The sequence below is a fragment of the Nanorana parkeri genome, unplaced genomic scaffold (genome assembly GCF_000935625.1).
Source record: "Nanorana parkeri isolate BGI_ZX_2015 unplaced genomic scaffold, ASM93562v1 scaffold565, whole genome shotgun sequence".
NCBI classification, from domain to species: Eukaryota; Metazoa; Chordata; class Amphibia; order Anura; family Dicroglossidae; genus Nanorana; species Nanorana parkeri.
Window position 1 is genome coordinate 848158 of NW_017306833.1, and position 18329 is coordinate 866486.

The following is an 18329-nucleotide window of genomic DNA, read 5'->3' on the forward strand; positions in this document are numbered from 1 at the left end:
CACTGGCAGGGAGGGGGGGGGGTGGTGTTCGAGCCGGTGGTTGTGGGGGTCTGCGGGTAAGGGGGCACCCAGATGCCTTGTTAATGAGTAAGGGGTACTTGTACCCTTACTCATTAACTAAAGGGTTAAATCAAATAGTTATTAAGTCCAGACTTGTGATAAAAAATTTTACTATTCCTTTAATAAAAAAAAAATGGCTCCATCGATGTAATCCAGCGTCAATCACGATGGACGACCCCCGCTGACCCGCCGACATAAAAAAAGTCCCGCCGCACGACAACCGTCTCAACCCGACGAAAACTCGCTGCAAAATTATATTCCTGCTCTATTGTAAACAGATGGGCGGAGAGATCGCCCCCCCCCCTTTCCTGCCCTACCGGGCCAGTGCTCAGATCAAGGGTCTGGTAGGAATGTTGGGGGGAACCCACGTTTTTCCCATTTTTGGGGGGGCTGGGTTTCCCCCTTAAAATTCCTACCAGACCTAAAGGGCCTGGTAGGGATTTTAGGGGGAACCCCACACACTTTTTTTTTTTTGTTTTAACATGGGGGGAGGGTCCCTCCTAACATTCCTACCAGACCTAAAGGATCTGGTAGGAATTTTTTTTTCTTTCATCTTCTGCAGACTGTAAAAAAAAAATTCTAATGTCACTTTGCTGCAACGAAATTTCGTCCAATAAACAACATTTTCTTCCAGACTACCGCTAACGAATTTTGGGAAATTGGAAATTCGGATTTGTTTGCATTCATTATTTCTGTAATTCGGATTTCGGATACATCCGAATCTCCGAATTTTCGTCCGAATTTCGATTTCGGAACGAAACGAATCGCACATGTCTACTCACTAATGACTTACTAACAGCTAAAAACAATGGGCACTATTCCTTACTCTTGCTATTAGACCTTTCTGCTGCTTTTGACACTGTGGACCACCTGCTCCTCAAAAAACTCCACTTGCTTGGCCTACAAGACTCTCTCATGGTTCTCCTCTTACCTATCTAAGCGCTCCTTTAGTGTCGCCTACAAATCTAACTCCTCCCCTCCTCTTTCTGTAGGGGTCCCTCAAGGCTGTGTCCTTGGACCCCGTCTCTTCTCTATCTACACCTCCTCTCTTGGTCAGTTAATAACCTCACATGGCTTTCAATACCATCTCTATGCCGATGACACTGAAATCTACCTTTCTACTCGGAAACTCACCCCCACAGTGTCCTTGCGTGTCACTAATCTACTAACTTACATATCAGTCTGGATGTCGCAACACTTCTTAAAACTCAACCTTTCAAAAACTGAGCTCATGATATTTCCTCCCGCCCGTGCACCTTCCCCCAACTTTTCCCTTGAGATTGTTAACACAACTATCCAGCCCTCCCCCCATGCCAAGGTCCTAGGTGTCATCCTTGACTCGGACCTCACCTTTCTCCCCCACATCCAATCACTATCCAAATCATGCCGCCTCCACCTTCGTAACATCTCCAAAATACGCTCCTTCCTCACCAAAGATACCACAAAATTGCTCATCCACTCCCTTGTTATCTCTCGTCTTGACTATTGCAACTCCCTCCTCATTGGCCTACCTCTACACAGGCTACCCCCGCAGTCTATCATGAATGCAGCTGCTAGACTCATTCACCTAGCCAACCATTTAGTGTCTGCAACCCCACTCTGTCAATCCCTACACTGGTTTCCAATAGCCCAAAGGATAAAATTCAAAATATTAACAACCACTTACAAAGCCATCCACAACCCTGCCCCGGCTATATCTCAACCCTGGTCTCAAAGTATCACCCTAACTGTCCCCTCCACTCTTCACAAGACCTGCTTTCCAGCTCCCTCATCAACTCCTCCCATGCTTGCCTCCAGGACTTCACTAGAGTCTCTCCCATCCCCTGGAACGCTCTACCCCAACCTGACAGTCTATCTCCCACACTGACTGCCCTTAGGCGAGCCCTTAAGACTTATCTCTTCAGGGAAGCCTATCCACCTCAACCTAACCACTGAACTATCACTTTCTCAAACAATCATCCCCGCACAGTTACCTCCTCATGTATCACTTGCCCCTCCCTTTTAGATTGTAAGCCCTCACGGGCAGGGCCCTCCTTACCATCTTTTCTTGATGTGGGAGACTCTGCTGATGCTGGGAACAGAGACTAGAGGGACAACAAGTGGCAGGAGTGCCAGTGGTGGTGAGCACTGTGCAAGCCGTAATCCGATGAGACGAGCCGAGGTCAAATCCAACTGGGCAATCCAGGTACAAAAAGGATTAGGCAAAAGAATGGTCAAATAACAGTTCCGAGGTCAAGGCAGGCAGAAATCAAGGTTAGTCAAGGAAGTCCAGGTCACAAGAATCAGGCAAGTTTTCACGAATCACAGGAACAAGGAATAGCTGAAGATAATCCAGCAACATGGTGGTGCCGTCCTTGCGGTTATATAGGGGAAGTGATGTCACTTCCTATGCGCCGGTATGGCGCGTTTCCGTGCTGGTAATCTACCGCTTATGCGCGGCATGGCGCGGTCCAGAATAGTGCAAGAACGCGCACCTTGCGGGGATCCATTACATTGCTTTACCCACAGACTGTGTCCCTCCGCTGTTCAGCCATCAGGGACACATAGAGCCAGCATCCAGAAGTAGGGTTTTTGACAGGATCGTCTACTACTCCAGGGATGTGCTAGATATGCGAGCAGTTTTGTGGGTGTATTTATGCATGCTACTGGGGGTGGAGGAATTCAGCAGTCATGTCTCCAGGGCACAGTGCATCTGTTGCAGGCCTACTTTTTCTTCGAAGTTGTGGCTCTGCCCATATGCTCTGTTACAGGTATTTTGGCTGTTCATGGGTGTGCCCTCTATGCTTTCTGTGTTTTGTAAGTCCCCTTTTTAACAGGATCAGCAGACTGAGGTACTACCACTGGCGCTGGTTTTTGTTGTACTGGCCTCCGTATCTGCAGCTGGGGTCTTTCCTGTCCCCTAGGTGGTTGGTTTTGCTTACGTGCACTTCCCTGTGTTAGTGGGTAGTGGTGGTGTTGTCCTGTTCATATATGTTACTTTACACGAGTAACAGTGGGCCTCCATGCAGTTCTGACTTGTGCTACCCCCAGTTTGGGCTTCGCTGGGCCCATTTTCTGCCTCATTTTAAGACCTTCACCCAGACCTTTGGTCCTCCTTTTTGAGTTGGTAAGACTCTGCCTGTTGTCATCTTCTGCCACATGTGTGACAGCATGTGTCTTTAGGGAGAACCTTATAACAGCGTGGTTTCTTCGCTCTTGGTCCTTTGGCTAAGATCTAATGTGGTATCTGTCCTTATCAAAACTCACAGAGCAGCCACCGCTTATATTCCTTGTCTTGTGGTCACACAGCCCCATCCCTTTCGTCAGTGCAGGCAAGAAAAGCACGCTGCAGCTTGATATAGATTCTCACAGAAACAATTTGCCACACAAACGACTGCTATCACAAGCTGAACAGTTTTTTTCTGTGGCTATGGTATAGGTTGATATGTATCCTGGCCTGACCCTTTTCATCTGGCTTCAGGTTTAGTCTAGACCTGGCTTTATGGCTCGGGATTTCTGTTGTAGATTTTAAAAGGCTTCCTCTGGTATTTGGCAGTTTGTTAGCCTGTGCGCCTGGGCTAAAGTCCTGGTGCGGTTGCTTGGACTTTGGATGGATTCTCCACTTCCTATTGTTCCCCCAGTGCTTTGGCCACTTTGGATGTTCCTGCAACACTGGAGATCTACTGGAGATCGTCCATTAGGGAATCAGTCTGCCAATGTTTTGGCAATCTATCACCCCGAGGAACTAGTGGCCTCGGCAAGCAAATAACAGGATTTCGCTTTTGGGCAGGCCTGCTCTTTTCAGCCTTGCCTGTTTTTCTTATTCTGGGGTGCGCATGGCGAGAAAAATATTTTGTTCTTTGCATTCGAGTCCGAGGAAATGTCTTTCAGTAGTTCTAGGACCTAGTTTCCGAGATAGCCCCTTACTGGGCATTTGTTCCCCACATTGATTTTTCTCTCCCGTTCATTGAAGGACACAGGCAACAGATCGTAGATCCTGAATGGTAGGGTAATATCGCCACCTGCAGGAGAAGGACGCTAGGCACAAAACTAAAGACCAATTACAGCCTAGGGGCGGCCCCTGCCGGTGGCCAAACCCCCCACCTGCTGACAAGTCTCCAGTTTTTTGCCTAGCGTCAGGAGTAAGGAGCTAAAAAAATTTCTCTGGAAATGTTTTCCCTTTCTTCCGATTGGATTCGTTCTTCTTCTAGCAAGTGTCCCCAGGGCGACAGGCTGGATGATTGTAGATCCTTGTAGTCTCCCCTGGGTGACCAACGAGCGCATGCAGACTCTGCCACGGTGGGTCGGCTGCGACATGTGGTCCCCTATTGACGCCTCTGGGCTCGTCCCAGGGGGGGCTTCTGACTGGGGGTCTTGGCCTCCCTGTCATGGCGCTCCCTGTAGGCTGAAGACGAGCTGGTCCGCGCTGTCAGGGAGACCCTTAAAATTGAGGACGTTGCCAGCACTTCCGTGCTGCCGCACGTGCAGTTCGGGACGCATAAGAGTAGGCGTTCCGCCAAGGTGTTTCCTTACATCTCCTCCTTTTTTGCTGAATTCATTTATAAGGAGTGGAAACGGCCGTCCAAGTCCTTTTGCGGTTCCAAAGCGGTTCTCGGTTTGCTACACCTTCGAGGAGGACTTTGTGTCTAAGTGGTCTGTCTCGGGCGCTCTCATGCGTCCGGTCTTGGCTTCGGCCTTGGTCTTTCAGACTCTAACTGAGTGGGCTACAATGTTCCATCAGGGTCTTGCGGAGGAGAACGTCTCCCCCGCCTTTGTGGAATGGCGGACCAGTTGGTTCAGGGCCTTCGTTATGTCTGTAATTCGGCCTTGGATGCGGCACCCTTGGTGTCCAGGGTGTCGGTGTCAGCGGTGACGCTTCGCCGTTTGCTCTGGCTTAAGTGCTGGTCGGCGGACCAGACTTCCAAGAAGGCTCTTCAAGATTTGCCCTTTACTGGGGACCGTCTGTTTGGTTCCACCTTGGATGAGATCATTAAGGATCTGACGGGGGGTAAGAGTACCTTCCTTCCCCAGGCGCGCAAGAAGGAACAGCGCCGGAAGCCTGGGCCTACTTTCTCCGCTCACAAGCGGGTTTTTTTTCGCCTCCGACAAGGGCGGTAAGTTTAACACACCCTCCTCTTCCCAATCCTCCAAGCGTCTGTGGCAGCCCAAGTCTGCCAAGCCCACCAGCAAGCCCTGGTTCGCATGGAGGTCGGGTCCCGGGGTGGGGGGCCGCCTTCGGCTCTTTACGGATTTTTGGCTGGCCCACGTCTCTGACTCTTGGGTCCGGGAGCTGGTTTCTTCGGGCTACAAGATCGAGTTTCTGTCCCGTCCGGGCAACCGTTTCTTCCCGTCCAACACGCGGCTATCCCCTTCGCGGTTGGCGGATCTCCATCGCGTGGTGGCGGACCTTTGGTCCCAGGGGTGATTGTGCCTGTTCCCTCCACGGAAAGGTTCCAAGGGTTTTATCGAACCTGTTTACTGTGCCCAAGAAAGAAGGGGGTGCGGCCCTTCCTGGACCTCAAACACTTGAACACCTTCGTGCGGGTCCGTCGGTTCCAGGTGGAGTCCATCCGGTCCGTGGTGGCGTGGCTCCGTCAAGGGGATCTGCTGGCCTCCATCGCTATCCGGGCTGCATACCTTCATGTACCCATTTGCGAGTCTCATCAGCGATATCTTCGTTTCGCGGTGAGGGAGGACCACTTTCAGTTTGTGGCGCTGCCCTTCGGGCTGGCGTCGGCCCCGCGTGTGTTCACCGAGGTGCTAGCCCCGATTCTGGCGCTGTTGGGTTGTCGGGGGGTTTCGATCGTGGGGAACCTGGACGATCTGCTCCTACGGGCAGAGTCGCATTCTACCATGGTGATGGCTCTGGGGATCACGGTGCGGTCCTTGGAGGAGTTCGGGTGGCTTCTGAATCTGCGAAAGTCTTGCCTGGTGCCTTCACCACGCCTGGAGTATCTGGGTTTGGTTCTGGACACTGTCGCGGCCCGAGTCTTTCTTCCCTGGGACAAGCTCCTGAAGCTCCGTTCCAAGGTCCGGCTACTGAGGACTCGCCAGTGGTCGCCCATTCGGGTTTGCATTTGGGTCCTGGGTCTCATGGTGGCCTCCTTCGAGACGGTGCCTTTTGCGCAACACCATACCAGGACCCTGCAGAGGAACATCCTGGCACAGTGGGACAAGTTATCACTGTTAGCCGTGGATGCTCTTATGGTTCACTGGGATCAGTTTAGCCTGCTCTCTGAACTACCTTCACTGTTACTGTTCTCTCAGATACTCCGCTGGTTCCCGGTGGAGTGGGCCATTTTGGAATTGTTTTTTGGTAGATGTTGTACTCTGATTTTTCCAGAGTCCTGGCGGACGCTTTGTGGGCTTTTTTGCTTGCCTGGATCTTTTGTCTCCAGGAAGGATTCCTTTTTTCCCATCAGGATCTGAAGTCTGGGTCTGCGGAGGTGCTTCAGATTCTGTAATTTCATTGATGCTGATGGTAGGGAGTCTTTTCATGTTGGTATGCATTTACAGGTGTATTGATCACTTAAATGTGACTAGTGGCATTCCCCAAGGTCTTTCTCCCTGGAACAATTCTGTCTTCCTTTGGACAACCCTGATTTAGCCTTTATTCCTTTGTGCCATACAGGGCAGGTGTTTTCCATTTTGGTGTTCTCATTCCAGTGCAAGCTGGTTTCCTGTTTTTTTTCTTTTTTGTTGAAATTAGGGACATGCATTTTTTTTCCCTGCATTTTTTTCCCTGCATTTTTTGTGGCTGTTTGCTTTTGATGTGGAGATTTTCACATTGTTATCGGGGGGTGGAAAACAATACAGTTTTTTTTTTTTTTTTTTTTTTTTTTACCGGTTGTATATGAGGACTGTGGTTTGTTTCCTCTGTCTTTTTGTCCAGCCTGTGTCTCTGGCTGCATGTGTTCAGCTATTTTTCCGCAGTTCCCACGGGGATGCTTGGTATTTTCAGGGCCTAACATTCCTTATGTAGTGGCCTCTTGCTGTGCATCTTTTGGGAATTCTCTAGTTTGGGTTATTCTCTGCTTGATGGAAGTGGTTTGGTTTATTCCCACCCCTCAGTGGATACTGCTTTGGGACGTTCCCATTGGTCAAGATCTGAAGATCCACTGTGTCCTCCAATGAACGAAGGAGAAAATAGAATTTTTGTACTCACCGTAAAATCCTTTGCTCTGCGTTCATTGACGGACACAGTACCCTTCCCCACTTGTTATGTTGTGCTTAGTTCTGTTCTTGTACTGCTTTGGGATTAACTTAGCTGCTCCTGTTAGGGGGTTTGGCCACCATCAGTTGCCGCCCCTAGGCTGAGCTTTTGTTTTTCTGCCTAGTGTCCTACTCCTGAAGGTTAGATCCATGAACCCATCGCACTCCTGACCGCTTGATTCCAAGGGAAAATATGGGTGCTGCGGTGGTCGACGGACGGCAACCATCATTTAACAGCAAGTAACAGGGACACCGGCACTGCAATGTTAGCTTAAATGCAAAGTCTTTTTATTGAAGAAAATACTGCATGTCACAAAGTTTCATGCAGTATAGTTTTTATTTCTTCAATAAAAAGACTTTGCATTTAATCTAACTTTGTGCCGGTGCCGGTGTCCCTGTTTCCTGCTGTTACGTGACGGTTGCCGTCCGTCGACCACCGCAGCACCCATATTTTCCCTTGGAATCAAGCGGTCAGGAGTGCGATGGGTTCATGTCACAAAGTTACAACTTTGTGACATGCAGTATTTTCTTCAATAAAAAGACTTTGCATTTAAGCTAACATTGGAGTGCCGGTGTCCCTGTTTCCTACTCCTGAAGGTGGCGCTATAAAACCAGTTGGACAAGATCTGAAGATCCACTATGTCCTTCAATGAACGCAGAGAAAAGGATTTTTTACGGTGAGTACAAAAATTCTATTATTTTTATGGTATCAGGCTGGACTTGCATTGTTACATTGCGGTAATGCATGTTGGTGTGCTGTGGTGTAGGGCTGCAACAACTAATTGACTAAGTCGATAATAATCGATAATGAAGATCGTTATCAAGGGAAATGAGCTGAGGAGCACATCGTTAGAGATGTCCAGGGAACTGGGACACACTGGCCGGGAACTGTGACGAGCACTAAGCAGAGCATGGAGACTCTGTGCAGCAGAGAGGTACAGGAAGCTTCTGAAATTATCTGCCGGGATGTAGTGCAGTGACAACCATCCTCCCCTGTGTCTCAGCCTCCCCCTCCTCCTACTCCCCAGGCTGCTCACGAACAGTGAGTAACAGTACTTTGCAGTGGACTGTAGACAGGCTAAGTAGCCATGTGCAGCCAATGTGTGCACTGTGCGTGTTGTTTGCACTGTGTACACTGCGCTGGTTCTGTGTGTAGATGCAGTGAGTGGAGCCAGTGACGTAACAACCGGGATGGGGGAGGGAGACAGTGCAGCTGCCCTAGGCACAATGATGGGGGTGATGGCCAGTCAGCAAACACACTGCACAAGGAGCTGTGCGCAGCAGAGGCAAATAGTGGTACGTTGAGCTTCGCATGCAGTGTGTCCGGCACTATCCTCTCCCGTGCTCAGCTAGACGAGAGTGTGCAGGCCAGTCAAGTTCCTCCACCCCAAACTCGCTCATGAATGTCTTTATGGACCTTGCTTTGTGCACTGGTGCGCAGTCATGTTGGAACAGGAAGGGGCCAACCCAAAATGTTCCCACAAAGGTAGGAGCCGGAAATTGTCCAAAATGTCTTGGTATGCTGATGTCTTAAGAGTTACCTTCACTGGAAGTAAGGAGCCGAAACCAACCCCGCACCATAATCCCCCCTCCGCCAAACTTTACACTTGGCACAATGCAGTGGCTGCGTTGCTGTTGTTCCCAGTGGAATATTTAGTAGCAAGGAAATTTCACAGATGGACTTATTGCACAGGTGGCAACCTATCACAGTACCACACTTGAATTCACTGAGCTCCTGAGAGCGAGATTCTTTCACAAATGTTTGTAGAGGCAGTGTGCATGCCTGGGTGCTTGATTTTATACACCTGTGGCCATGGAAGTGATTGGAATACCTGAATCCAATGATTTGGAGGGGTGTCCTAATACTTTTGGCTATAGTGTGTAAATACACCTAACTTTAAATCACAGCTAAGAGTTAGAGAAGGGACTCTAACTGGGCAATGGAAAGCCCAGAATGTTGTGCAATATTAGTATCATTAATGCATGCAGTGGCATAACTATTTCCATAGCATGCCACAGAGTCGCTATGGGGTACGGGGCAGAGTTAGGCCCGGTCAGGAGTTGGCTGAGGCACTTTTTTTCTTAGAACCGCAGCTGCGCAAACCTTTTTAAGGAACCGTTGTGTGCCTGCCAGCCACTGGGTGGAGTGATTTTTTCGGCTCTGACATGCAGAAGCCGAGAAATAGACTAAGAACCTCCAGCAAAGAACCTTCAATACAGTAAGTAGATGGACTTCCAACACAGTGAGTAGAGAACCTCCAGAAGTGTAGAGAGCATCCACAATGGTAAGTGGAATCAGTACAGCTCAGATCAGGGCTGGATTGTCATGACGATCAGTGGAGTAGCGTGGGGGGGGCACTTGCGCCGGTCTGCAGGGGGCAACGGCATGGCTGGGTTTTCCACAAGCCGCTCTCGCGGCTGCATGTAAGTGATCTGCTCGTGGGCACAGTGACAAGTTTAGAGCTGCCCAAGGCTAGCATCGGTGGCATCGACCGGAGGATAGCAGGGGGAGAGTTCAGGTGAGCTCTCTATACCCCATAGTCTGGCTGAGAAGTCAAGTGAGCTCTGTACCTTAAACTGGGATGAGAAGTCAGGTGAGCTCTGTACTCTATAGGTGGGATGGGTGGTCAGATGAGGTCTGTACCCCATAACGGAGATGAAAAGTCAGGTGTGGTCTGTACCCCATAGCTGGCATGGGAGATCAGATGGGCTTAGTACACCATAGCTGGGATTCAAGGTCAGGTCCGTGGCAGATCTAGAGGGGAAGGGTGGCAAAAGGGCAATTTGTGGCGGGGGGGGGGGGAAATTATCATGAATACCTAGGAGCAGCCCATCAATGAGGAGTAGGTGTGGGCCGTGTGCTACCAGTGTGCCCAGGAACTGGCCCAGAGCTCCCTGGCACCTTGGCCAGGGTACGAGACCCAGCACCAGTCCTCTATAGATGATGGTGTTCTGCATTGGTATATAATGTATTGCTGGGATTTCTAGTCCTCTATACAGTGGCAGAAATACCAGGGTCCAGGAGGTTGCAGCTGTGACGGGGCCCAAGCATTTCGCCACTTAGGGGGCCCTAGTAACCTCCGACATCTCAGGTTACAGGACCCCCCTTTTTTTTAGTCTGTGGTCCTTCATCCTTCAGACTGCATGGATCGTGTGTATAACGATTGAACTATGGTTTGGTTTGTGGGGGAGTGCTAATGAAAGACTCCCCCCCCCGGCGCCTCGTGACCTTGCTGCGCCTCTGATGGCTATCCTTTTTACCCAGGCAGATCTGTTAGTAAGCTGTCTGAGCCTCACCCCGTGGTCTTAGACTTTTCGTCCTCCTTCTCTCAGAAATAACAGACGTGACAGCAGTCTACTGATTAACCTCTGCGCAGCTGCAATGTCACTTTTCATCCCCTCATAGTGTCACAAAGTTCTCTAGACTTCCATTGGTGAGCCTGCACTGCCCCGATGTCCATGTTCTTCTGTACCCTAATTATTTCTACTGCAGTCTCATGTCATCCTCCCCTGTGACTAGGGTCTTGTCATGGCCAGCCATAACAATCAACACAGTTCCTCTACAGTCATTCTTCTCCTTCCCCCATCTGCACCGTCACTGGCTCTATGCTGTTACATTTCCTCTAGTACTTCCCTACAGCGGTCACTGTACTCCACCGTTCACCTCCTGTTAAAGCACCCTCTGGTTTTCTTTCTGCCATGGCAATTCTTGTTCTTAGCCCCCATGGCACTGCTCCCCCACTTCTCTCCTGACACTGCTCCCTTTTATCTCGTCTTCATCCTGACACTGCTCCTCCGCATCTCGTCCTCATCCTGACACTGCTCCTCCGCATCTCGTCTTCATCCTGACACTGCTCCTCCGCATCTCGTCTTCATCCTGACACTGCTCCTCCACATCTTCTCGTCTTCATCCTGACACTGCTTCCCCACATCTCATTTTCTTCCCGATAATGCTTCCCCTCATCTTCATCCCGACACTGCTCCTCCACATCGTGACGTACGTACGCCCGCCCCAAACCCGCTGTACGTCAATCACACGTGACTATATACAGTTCTGAACCGAGCGTGAGTGTCACAAGGACGTGGCTATACCACTCTCAACCTCACCCTGCTCAGAGATTCCCCAGCTCGCGGGACACAATCTCAGGCCAGCAGACAGAGCGATCGTCACCAGGGTTGGTTAACTCCGCAGTTAACCCTTTACTCACAATCGTTCGCTGCCACCTTGTGTTTTTTAACGGAAACACAGACTGTGCCCAGCAAATGCTGCGACAATTTAAAACAATGCCTATGATATCACTGTCCTCTCAGACAGGAGTATGACAGGATTCACTATACAGTAGCACTCTTCACAGAGGCAAGGATATTTTAAGTTCATATTTAGAGTGTAGAGATAAGCTTAACGATTTTTAAGATCGTCCTTTAATAAAAGAAACGGTGCAGAAAATATACAGAAAAAAGATATTAATAAAAAGAGACAAGATATATATAAAAGGAGAATACTCAACAGTCCTGGTTTTAGGAGTTCTGACAGAGATCAGAGTTGTATAAGCAAAGGAGAAGTCTGAAGGGCTCCAAATATTAAAGGGGAACTCTTCTGCGATGTTAAGACTTCTTAGTTCCTCGATGTTTTTAAAAACGAGAGCCCTCTCTAGCTAGTTCAGCATCTTTTTGTCAGACCTTTCGGAGCTGTCCACTAGGGCATGGCTGGGGCTGGAAAGCAAGCGTAGGATGAACCTTTATTTTACACTATCGCTGCCCCCTTCCAAATTATGAAATGTAGCTTGATTTTGTAAGTCAAGTTTATGACTTTTGGGTGAATATGGGGTCACCTCCTCTACCAGACCTGCTTGTTTATATTTACTTGTCCACTGGTAATAGATGAGGGTCTGGTGCCATGCCTTTAATTAGGGACTGCTATAAAAGGCTTAGAGGCTGGGCAATAAAAGATCACAGGCCAGATAGCAGATCTCTGTTCTGTGGAATGCGGAGGGACCTGGCAAATGGCTAAATGAAGGCCTGCAGTTGCTCCGAACTGGGAAGGGACAAGATAATTCTATTTGTAGTATTCAGTATATGGGGGCCCCATACAAAAAAAATGTTTATGGGGTCCTGTGATTTCTAGTTACGCACCCTGAATACATCAATTGGTATACTTTTCACAAAGGTTTATTTCAACCATGTGCTTAATGAGTTTAGCTTTAATTAACATAGGGGTAGCAAATGTAAGATTTGCTTCCCTCATTATATTTAACAGTATTTGCTGTCTCCTTTTAGATACGAAGATACAAGGCAAATCAGGCTGTTATGAACAAAGCTGCTGAAGTGTATACTGGAATCAAAGCTCGGATTCTTGGTCCTAAACTTGAAAAATGGCCAAAAGAAGATGAAGGTGTTTGTAGTGTGGAGAAGAATACAAATTTTGAAAGCCCAATTAAAGAACAAGATGAAGGTAATTGGTAATGGAAAACAATTTGCATCCTTAATCATCTGACCTTTCTTCTAAAACACATTATCAGCAACTGAATTATGTGAATGTACAGACCTCTTTTTTTGGCTTACAGTTAAATTAAACCTGTTAGAAAAATGAGGGAGCTGTAATTTCTTAAATTATCTGCAGGTTGTAGTGCCATGTTCCTGATGCTTACTTTGGTATCAGTCTCTGAATAAGCCTGAAAACAGTGAGATATGAAACCAGCCTTGTTCTTGTACAACAACTCGATAGGATGAGAAGCCAGGATCAGGATGCTAGTCAAACCCTTAGTAAAATGGCAGTTCCTACATTTCTATTCTCACATGTTTCAGGGCAACCTGGAAAATTCTATCCATAGTGGACTTCTTTGTTTTTGGTAGCATTAGACATTTTGACATTCCCCTGGAACCTTGATGGGTAAATCTACTATACCTGGCATGCATGGGAGTGTTCTCCACATTCTCTAACCCATTAGGGAGTACAGGAGACAAAATGTTTCATCACCTATCTAATGCATTCTTCACTTGATTATGTGGAGACAACAGTACCTGTGTTGTAAGTAGGGTGAAGCAATATTGTTTTTTTTTTGTTTTTTTTTGCAAGAAGTGTAAATGTGACTTTCTTAATCTAATTAATATTGTACTGTGTCAAAGTAAATCTGCAACATCTGGTTGGTAGTAAACCCTGACATAAAATTTTAAAAGCAGGTCATGTGAACATTAGGGTCTGTATAACCCTGGGGTGAGCGGATCAATATGGAGTTCAGGAGCCAGTCTGTCCTATCCAGAAGCCAGCATCACTGATCATAACTAGTGAGAACCTCGAAAGTTAGGCGCCGTCTCTAATTTCTAAGGAGCGTTGGCTATTGGGCTTCTGAGATTTGGCTAGCCCTGGTTTAAGCTGGTATAGATCATGATCATCATATTTGATAAATATCAAAATAAAAAGGATACAAAAGTCATAAAAGGTTCCTAAGCATTTTTTATAATTCCATTGCTTTGAAATCTGGATTAAACAGATGCTCTAAACATGGTCTACACCAATCCACCAGCTAGATATTGTTGTAATCCATGGTTATAGCAAAAGGCTGGGACATAATGAGTAGCTCACTCAAGCTTACTCCCAATCTCAATACAAGTTGGTAAACTAAATGTGAGATTTGAGTTCATCAAGGGAGTGAGGTTGGAGCGATGTCTACCTTACAACACACACAGGGACCATGTCTACCTTACAACACACACAGGGACCATGGGAAACAAAACTAGGCATCCTTCAGAAGGAATAGGGAATAAAGGTACTTGAATGCATAAGGTTTAACTCCTGAGTTTAGTGTCACTTTAAGTGAAAATATGCTCTGTTAACCCCTTCATGACTGAGGCCCTTTTTTCATTTTTTGCACCCATGTTATAAGTAACTGTATTTCTATGAATTTTCCAGGACAGCAACCTGAGAGATGATTGGCTCCTCCTTCTACAGGAAACACAATTAAGAAAGCAGTTAAATACCCTCCCACCTCCTCGTCCCTCAGTTGAGACAAAAGTATACTACCTCCACCAGTGAACGAGGGAAAACTAACACCCATAAACAACCCGATGCATAAACAAAAAACCAGGGTGGGAAGTAGCCTTGCTGTTCTGGAATATTCATAGAAATACCGTTAACGTTACGAGGTCCAGTTGCAACAACACTTCAACTTGGTAATGTCTCACGAAGGTATCTTGTCGTGACCAGACAGCTGCCTTGCAAATCTGGTCCACCGATGCCCCAGTTTTTTCTGCCCAGGATGTTGCTAATGATCTGGTAGAATAACCTTTTCATAAAAAGTGAATAATTTTCTACGGGTAGCGTTCTAGTATGTGGTGACTCAAATCTGGTACTGTTCCCTAATCTTTACAGGCCCAAAGACTCTTAGAAAGACTTTGCAGAGTGCAAGTATTTCGGAGACCTGTTATCATCCTATTCACTGGTAGACTGCTGGAGAGAGGGGTATCCCCATAAAATCGATTACACCCATTATTCTCATCCACATAACGTCTTATCTAGGATTGACCATATTTTTGTCAATACTTCTTTAATACCCCATATCCTTCGATCCCGTCTACTACCTATTCCCCTATTCCTTGGTCGGACCACTGAGCTATCTCTATGCTACATTTGAACTTACTCCCTAGGTCAACACTCGCATCTTACATCATTGAATATATACAGTTGTGTGAAAAAGTGTTGGCTCCCTTCCTGATTTTTTATTGTTTTGCACGTTTGTCACACTTTAATGTTTCAGATCATCAAAAAAATTTAAATATTAGTCAAAGATAACACAAGTAAAACACAACATGCAGTTTTTAAAGGAAGGAAGGAAAACTAAATCCAAACCCACATGGCCCTGTGTTAAAAAGTTTTTGCCCCCTAAACCTAATAACTGGTTGGGCCACCCTTAGCAGCAAGAACTGCAATCAAGCGTTTGCGATAACTTGCATTGAGTCTGTTGCAGCGCTGTGCAGGAATTTTGGTCTACTCCTCTTTGCAGAATTGTTGTAATTCCGCCACATTGGAAGGTTTTCGAGCATGAACCGCCTTTTTAAGGCCATGCCACAGCATCTCAATAGTATTCAGGTTAGGACTTTGACTAGGCCACTCCAAAGTCGTCTTTTTGTTTTTTCTTCAGCCAAAAAATCTGTTTGATGATCTGAAACATTAAAGTGTGACCAACGTGCAAAACAATGAAAAATCAGGAAGGGGGCCAACACTTTTTCACACAACTGTAACTGTTAACCAAACACCTGACGTCTCCCCAGTCACCATATGGGAAGCCCATAACCCGGTCCCCAGGGGTAAAATTATCCAACTGTCCTCTAGACTTAAAAAGGAACGACCCCAATGTTTGACTTCGTTTGAACATGACTTCAACACTTGTTCTCAAGCTTTTTCTTCGGATCCTTCCCCCTCTAATAGAACTAATTTGGAATTGGCTCTCCAGGCCCTTAATTTGTTCCTGACGGACCCCTCCTTTTAAACCCCTTAAATTCCTGGGTATCCCACACCTGTAACCCTGTTAAAGTCCTTGACATTGTTCACCAACAACTTTCCTCTCTGTACTCATCTCAGGGCACCTTTTCTGTGACTATGGCGGACCAGTTTTTTTGCTAGACTAGATCTTACCCCATCTTTTAGCATCCCAGGTAGACTGATTTGAGGAACCTATCATGGAGCAGGAAGTCCAACATGCAATTGCCTCCCTCTCCCGTAGCAAAAGACAAGGCCAGACAACTTCACGGTGGCGTACTGCGTGAATTCAAAGATCTGCTGGTCTCTCTTTAGACAGCCTCCTTTAATTGTCTTCGTAGAGGTGTACCCCTTGGTCGAGATTCGCTCACTGCATCAATTTGCATGATCCATAAGCCTAAGTCTGATCACTTTAACCCCTCTAATTTCAGGCCTATCGCTCTACGCAATGTAGATATTAAATTATTGGCTAAAGTTTTAGCCAATAGATTGAACCTAGTAATTGGTCAGCTAGTAAATAACGACCAAGTAGGCTTCATCTCCACATGACAGGCTGGCGACAACATTCGTAGGATCACTCTCCTTACCCACATAACCAAAACGAAGAAAATTCGAGCCATGCTTTTTTCTCTAGATAATTAAAAAGCCTTTGAAACAGTCTCCTGGCCTTAGCTTTTTTACACTTTACAACATTGGGATTTTAAGTCGAACTTCCTTGTTTGGATATCCTCTCTAAATAATTGTCTGTTAGCCCACATCAAATACTTTGGTTTCTGCTCTATGTGGTTCCCAATTTTGAGAGGGAACTCGTACTCACCCAAATGCTCTGATACTTAACTCCGATACCAGAACCTCATGACTCGCTGCCCGACTTCCTGATTGGTCAGTAAGCCAGGCAGCCTCTGAAGCCGTTGGTCCTTCATAGTTACATAGTCAGGTTGAAAAAAGACACAAGTCCATCGAGTCCAACCTATAGAGATACAAAGGAGAAAAAAAAAAGAAGAAAAGCCTAAACAGAACACTATGCCCACAATTACCCAATGTTGATCCAGAGGAAGGCAAAAAAGAACCCCTATAAAGCACGGTTCAATTTGCTCCAACAGGGGAAAAAATTCCTTCCTGATCCCATAAGGCAATCGGATATTCCCTGGATAAACAATCTCTGATGCCTAATATACCTATAAGAACTCAATATCCAGTAATATTCTGTGCATTTAGGAATACATCCCAGATGTTTTTTAAAACAATTAACCGAGCTAGCTAGAACAAGCTCCTGGGGGAGTCTATTCCACATTTTCACAGCTCTAACTGTGAAGAATCCTTTCCGTATGCAAAGGGTAAACCTCTTTTCCTCCAGACGCAAAGAGTGCCCCCGTGTCCTTTGCAGTGACCTTAACGTGAATAATTTGCCACCAAGTTCTTTATATGGACCATGTATGTATTTATACATGGTGCTCATGTCCCCCCTTAATCGCCTCTTCTCCAGAGAGAACACATTCTGGTCAGCTAATCGTTCCTCATAGTTGAGCTCCTTCATGCCTCTTATGAGTTTGGTCGCCCTTCGCTGCACTTTTTCCAGTTCCACAACATCCTTTTTGTGAACTGGTGCACAAAACTGAACTGCATATTCCAGATGAGGTCTTACTAATGCTTTGTACAGGGGCAGGATGTTCGCTAGAACTTCGGCTTCACAGGCAATCGGGAAGCCGGGCGATGGGTCATGGGTCATGAGCTGCTGCCCGACTTCCTAATAATCGGGGCAAAATGCACCAGTACTCGGTACTAGGTATCGTCGAGTCCCCCCCCCAAAAAAATATTGGTAGTCGATACTGAAAAACCAGTATTGGTGCATCCCTAATTGTTCATTTCTCTTATTTACTTGTTAAACTGACCCACTCTTATTGTACTCTATATAGTGCAAATTATCCTGCAATGATATCTGAACTCACACACATGTTGAAGATGTGGACTACCTACTGTCTTTCCTGGCTAGGCAAGATAGCTGCTGAGAAAATGACCCTATTGCTCAAACTTCTCTATTTGTTCTGAGTCTTACCGGGTGCTCTTCCTTCCCCGGGCCTTAAGACTTTGCAGTTACGTGTATTTTGCTTCATATGGTTACCAACCTAACCACTGAACCATCACGTTCTCAAACAATTCATCCCCACACACCTACCTCATGTATCACTTCTCCCTCTCTTTTAGATTGTGAGTCGTCACAGGGCCCTCCTTTACCATCTTGTCTTGAATTGTATTGTAATTAGGGATGTCCCGATACCGATGCTAGTACCAGTATCAGGGCCGATACAGGGCATTTTAAGGAGTACTTGTACTCTTGAAAATGCCCCGATGCATAGATCAGATACCGGCCCTTTAAAAATGTTTTTACTAGCTTCGGCCATTGACCCCCATAGCCCCTCCCCTGGAATACCTCTCCACCAAACGCAGGCTCCCTCTCCGCTCTGACCTCTCCGGACGGAAGTGTGACAGCGTGGCGGGATGTAAGTGTTCTGTGAAATGTCTCTTCTCCCTGCTGCTGCTGGCTGCAGAGCTCTGTGTTACTTTCACAGTTCTCTGTAGCCAGCACGAGAAAGGAGAAAAG

At 46.9% G+C, this 18329-nt stretch overlaps 1 protein-coding gene across 1 annotated transcript in view; it reads left to right on the forward strand.

The window, feature by feature from the left end:
- Positions 1-18329, forward strand: part of LOC108791662 (hepatoma-derived growth factor-related protein 2-like) — a 96423-nt gene that overhangs the window by 67343 nt on the left and 10751 nt on the right. The window contains exon 13 of the mRNA XM_018562203.1: positions 12529-12703. Within this exon, the coding sequence (XP_018417705.1) occupies positions 12529-12703 (175 nt within the window). The remainder of the gene's footprint in view (positions 1-12528; positions 12704-18329) is intronic.